General features: G+C 59.6%; 1 protein-coding gene across 1 annotated transcript; it reads left to right on the top strand.

Moving 5' to 3' along the window:
- Window positions 1-288: 288 nt before the first annotated feature.
- Window positions 289-4,956, top strand: LbrM_31_3680 (hypothetical protein, conserved; the record flags this gene model as incomplete). The annotated part of the gene is made up of 1 exon (XM_001567306.2): window positions 289-4,956. One exon carries the CDS (start codon window positions 289-291, stop codon window positions 4,954-4,956), a length of 4,668 nt encoding a protein of 1,555 aa, XP_001567356.2.
- Between the last annotated feature and the right edge of the window lie 690 nt (window positions 4,957-5,646).

Below are 5,646 nucleotides of genomic sequence, written 5' to 3' on the forward strand. Positions count from 1 at the left end.
AAGGGCGGCGGCAGAGAGCGTGAGACGCGCCACAGGCTTGGGCTGGCCATTTCGGAGGCGTACACAGACGTTGGCAGTAGCGGCAACACTGTCGTCGCAGCGGTTGCTCAGTCATCTAGATTTCTTTCCCCTTCTGTCTCTCCGCTCTTTAGTCTAGCGCCGTCCACTGGGTGCGGCACCTCTGTGAGTGACGTAGTGGACTCTTGCGTTTCTTCGTCAGTCGTTGCTGTTCATGAGGTCGAACACGCCGCCGTCGCATCTCGGCGCCACAGTCACAGTGCTCAGGCGATGTCATCCATCCCACCCCCGCTGCCATCGCGGCCACAGGGTGTCCTGAATTCGCTTCAGGGCAGTGCCGCGGGCGGTTTCAGCCCAATCAACACGCGGGGACCACTGCGGTACCACATAGCCTACAGCGGTTCGCCACCACAGCACCGGACATCCGTGTTGGCGGCAGCTGCAACCCGGCCGAAGGCGGATGCTGCGACAGCCGAAAAGGGTGCCGCGGCTTTCGAACGCACTGACGTTGGCCCGTCAGCCTTCTCGACTGGTGGGCGGCGCACCTCTTTGAAGTCCCCTCCTTTCGTCGCAGCCGCAGCGCCATCGGGAGGCGCCACTGTCACCCGATCAGTCCTCACCAGCGGGCACGCCAATTCCCTATTGCTGCAAGCAAGAGCCGCGTTGGCCAAGGCATCTGTGGCCCGGGACTCCGTTAAGGTAGATGCCCGCAGCGACGACTGCAACGCAGTTCCCCTAGGTGAGGATGCTCACGATTCCCGCAATGGCTTGCCGTCTTCACTCTCTCAGCGTGTCGAAGGTCACGAGGGCCAGGGCCGTTGCGAAGAGGTTGGTAAGGAGGAGCATAAAAGCGACAGCGGTGCCGTCCCACGCGGCGAATCACAGAGGACCAGGCAAGCAACAGACGTATACGCCGATCAGCCGAAGTTGTCGCACGTTCCATCTCAGCTGAGAGTCGAAAAGTTGTTAGGGCTGGCAGCGGAGTCGGCTGCGACTCGGCGTCGCGTGGGCGTCTCTGCCATTTCCTTTGATCCCTCTTCCCGGAGAGCGCTTATTCGAGACCGCGCCGCGGCTTCCAACCCGACTGCAATAACGCCTGCCATCGAGGTATTTCACTCACGTGTGACGTCACCCTCTCGCCCCCACTTCAATCTCCCGGTGAATTGCACTGGGCACATGGAGGCACCTCTGTGTACCGCGTCAGACTCCCTGAAGGGGATTTCTGTACCCATGCCATCGGTGCGCTTCATCTACACGCGATCCTCCAGCAGCAGCAGCAATGCTCGAGGCTCTAAGAAGTCTACGCCTCTTTCGATACCGGCGGTGAAGGATGCCCTCGGCGATGACGTTCGTGCTACCGCCGCTGTGTCGACGGAGCCTGGGATTACCACACTCAAGGTGGCGGACCTCGCTGATGAGCGCGTTACGGCCACCACGACAGCTGCCTCAACCCAACTATCACTTGCAACCCAGTTGCTCCTCAGCCGTAGCACGTTGTCGCGGCAACATGTCGAAGGAAAGCTTCGGCGGCCCAGTGCGAGCATCCCCGGTACACTTGATGCCACCTGTGCCTATGCGCGCACAAGGACGGCAGGGACAGCCCCGCAGCTGTTCTCTGAAACACGCGATAGACCGACGGACGAGAAGTCTGGTAAAGCCTCGAGAAGAGATGTCGAGCACCCGGTGAATGACGCGCTGCAGCATACAGGCGCAAGGGACTTTGACGAAGCCTCGCAGTCGCGCCTGCAGCGGTGGCGCCAAGGTCAAGAGGGGAATCGCTCAAAGGCGAAGTATGTGGCCTCAATCAACACCTCGACCTCACCGACTGTCGAGGGTGACACAACTTCAAGAGAGATGGTGAAAAATAATGCAGGTGTAGCACCAAAAGGAGATGTGGTGAAGCCACTGCCAAGCGCACCAACGACGGTCGCGTCGGGGCAGCAGCAAGAGAGAGGGGAGCGAGGATCAGCACGAGGGGCCAGCGCCGCCAATGCTGACCTCGTAATCGCACCAGAGCCACCGACAGAGGAGCCAGAAAGGCAGCGCAGACGATCCTTGCCAGTAGATGCCGGAAATACTGCTACTGCGCCTACTGCAAGCGAGTCCTTTCTCCTCAGTGAAGCAATGCACAGCGACGCTGCACCGGACTCACCGGAGACTGAGCTGGCGTCTGTCGACTCCAGGCGAAGCTCAAAAGTGTCGATGGCGCCGCGGCCGAAACTGCCATCTACCGCGAAAAGTGGAAGTGTGGTTGATGAGTGTGGGGTTGCGGCTGTCAGAAATGAAGAAGTACAGGCTAGCTTGCCTGCCAAGGTGTCAACTCACGCTCCACCCCACAACTCCCCCTTCAGCTGCTACCTGACGGAGGACCCGGCGCATCGAGCAACTGCGGAAGAAGGTGCTCCGGTCGACCGGGTATCGCAGTCGTTGCCGCCACCGCAGGACCCTCCGGTGAGTGCAATTGCCGTGAAGCCTCCGCATCCGCCATCCACACAACACAAAACCCGTCCTTGCTTTGCACCAGGAGTGACTGAAGGCGTTACTCCGGCTAACCGCCAGCCATCAAACCGCGCATCGACGCATCAGTCTGCGTGGCGTCAGACCACGCGAGGGTCTACAGCGGCCGCAAAGGAGGCCTCTCTGCCTTTCTCGTCACCTGGCGTTGCCAAAGCGCGGGAGCTCTTCCGCGCAGTGCTTGAGCGTCGTGGACAACGGCTTCAGCTCCAGGAATCCTTGAACGCCGGCCGCGTCTCTCCCCAGCAGCTAGCCTCGATTGAGGCCCGTGCTGAGACGTCTGGTGAGGGAGCAGAGGTGTCGCCGGCTTTCCCTCGTTGCGAACAGCCAAGCGCGTGCCACACCACCGCCACTTCCAGCCCCTCCACATCTCCATGGAGTTTGATGCAGGGCGCGACTGTGGCCACGTTGTTAACAGCCGAGTCCGCATGCTCGTCGGCATGTGCGTCCAGTACTGTGACGCCAGGGGGTCTCAGCACTCTTTATATGAGCTCCGTTGTGAGTCTAGCGACGGGGCCTGACACTGGTGACGACGCGCCACGCAGCGGTGACGAGGCAGCAGCAGAGACATCTGGTGAGAGCGTTTTCTTTGCTCACCAGGGAGGTAGAGACTATCAAAGCTCTTTTCCCGGCACCGAGATAGCCGCCGAGAAGGCAGACACCGGTCTCAAGTCATCGCCATGCTCGGAGAACGAGGAGCTGGTGGGCAGTCGCTCCGTCAACCGGAAGCCTGATGCGTACACCTTTCTCCTACAGTGGATTCGCCAAAGCAGGGCGCAGTCGTCACGCCCCACTTCTGGTGCGCCAACACCTCTGCCAGCAGTGGATGTGGAGGTTGGTCTCGCTGCGATACCCACGACGACCGATAATGAACAGAACGCGCGCCTTGCCGAGCGGCGTGCTCTCGTCGACAAGTACCACCGACCTAGCAGAACTTCCAGCGACGTGGAGGTGGACACCAACAAGGCGCAGCGACCCGAGTTGGATGCGTCAAGGCCTGTCTCCAAGGCATCCTTTCTCCGCAAATCGTCAGACCCGTGTTGCTCTCACCAAAACAGTAGCTGTGCCAGCTCCTTGTGCACCCCCTTCTTCGACAAGGACATGGTGTCCGAGAAACATCTGACCTCAGCACCTGCACCCCCCTCTGGTCAAGACATAGCTGAAAGCCACAACACTCTCGTAGATGATGCAGAGTGGCCTCCTCATACTCCCGCCTCTGCCGTGGTTGCTGACGCGGATGGTGCCCCCACCTCTACCGTCGCTGCTCTCGGTGACATCCAGCTACACGAGCTGGACAAACTCGAACAGAGCATCAACGCACTGTTGAAGAATTACGGGCCCAGCAAGGCGCCAGGTAAGGAGAGCACGCCGACAAAGATGACGGCCGCCGCTGCGCTGATGCGTGAGATGCCTCCGCCGGCAAGGACGTCCACGAGTATGAAGGCAAAGCACAAGGAGACCGTGTCAGTCTTAAAGGAGCGCCGGAAGAAAGACTCGAATTGCGACACACCGGGGGTTAGCAGCTCTGAAGGCAATACTCACACCTGGCGCCATCACGGCTGCGCAAGCAAAACCGACGATGACGACAGCCAATGGGAAGGAAGCGGACTCTGGTGTGGAGACGAGTCCACGTACGAAGTCAAGCCGCCAACGGTCTTTGTGCCGCCTCTTGACCTCACGCCGCTGCTGCTGCCAACGAACGATTCAGAGGACCTCAAGCCATATCGCATCCCGCTGCCCTCCGCCGTGCCGGCACCCGACGAGGCACACCGGCATCTTCTTCTCACTATCGGCGCTTATGCGGTAGCCTTTGGCGCAGAATGTAACACGGTGGCAGCGGGCGACGACAGTAGAGCTGGCGTCTGGACCGGTGGACCAAGCGCGTCCTCGTTGATGATGAGTGGAGAGGACGCTGCGCCGTCACCCAGCGACTCGGCGTCGTTTAACAACTCGTGCGCGCCGCCTTCCTGCCGGGCTCGCAGGAGCGGTGCGTCCCTCACCGGCGTCTCTCCGTTTGTGAATGAGCGGATTCAGCGAATGCGAGCGTCATGGCAGCACTCCTCATCGACGGTGGACGTCACCGTAGACGTGCGGAGTCGAAGAGTATCTCGAGAGGTGAGCAACTCTGTGAAGGACGGTGTTGATAGGGCGGAAAGCAAGCAGGCTGATGTTAGCAATGCATTGTTGCTAGAGAAAGCTGCCTACTCTAAGCAAGTGGAGAAAGGGGGATCTCTTTTCAGCGACGGGTCTGCCAATGCGCAGCAGCGCACAGCCCACATACGGTTCACAGACGATAGCGATGCCTTGGATGGAGGTCGCGGTGCAGAGCGCGACCGGCGCGTGAGCCACCAGCGAGCTCGAGTGCAGCGCATTCTTCTGGACTGTCAGGAGCAGCGAAGGCGCAAGGGCGCCGTCGTCAAATAGTCGAGGGCTTCTACCTGCGCACTCATTGGTACCTGCGTTGTGTCTTAGGACGTATGTGAGTGTGGGGGGGGGGTGCGGCCAAATTACCTCAAGTATGCCGGGCCCACTTGGGTTTCTGTACACAGAGGGCTCAGCTCTCTCCCTCCCTCTCCCTCTCTCTTTCGTGCGCCTTGATGTGCAGTGTGCGTTTATATGAGTGGGCTGCCACCGACGCTGGTTGGGGGCCACTTTTGTGAGTCGTGCCGTTTTTCTTTGTTCTCCTCTGCCGTACGTTTGGCTCCTTCAGGAGGGAGGCGTCGCTGCACGTCAAGGCTCGCGTTGCTCTGCTTTTCATCGCTTCCGGCTTTGCATGTTTGTTTCCGCCTCCTCCCCCATTGCCTGCCGTTCGTGCACATGCCATCTCCATCCAAGCGCCTATGAGCTTCTCTCTCTCTCTTTTCCCTTTCGTCTCTCTCCCGTTCTAGAAATGTAGGTAGGTGCAGGTAACCAGCCTTATGCTTCTCCATAAAGCTGTAGGGATGAGGTGGCATGGCAATACGGCCTTTTTGTTGGCAATGGTGTGCTTGTGTCGTCGTGGCTGCCCGCGCGTCCGGCGTCTCCCGATCACTGGGGCGATGTCTTCATTGCTGATTAGCGCATGTTTTTCCATAATTTGTTCGCGTATCTAAATTTTTCTCTTCTTCTTTCTGC

The sequence above is a fragment of the Leishmania braziliensis genome, contig 70 (genome assembly GCF_000002845.2).
Source record: "Leishmania braziliensis MHOM/BR/75/M2904 WGS CADA00000000 data, contig 70, whole genome shotgun sequence".
Classification (NCBI taxonomy): Eukaryota; Euglenozoa; class Kinetoplastea; order Trypanosomatida; family Trypanosomatidae; genus Leishmania; species Leishmania braziliensis.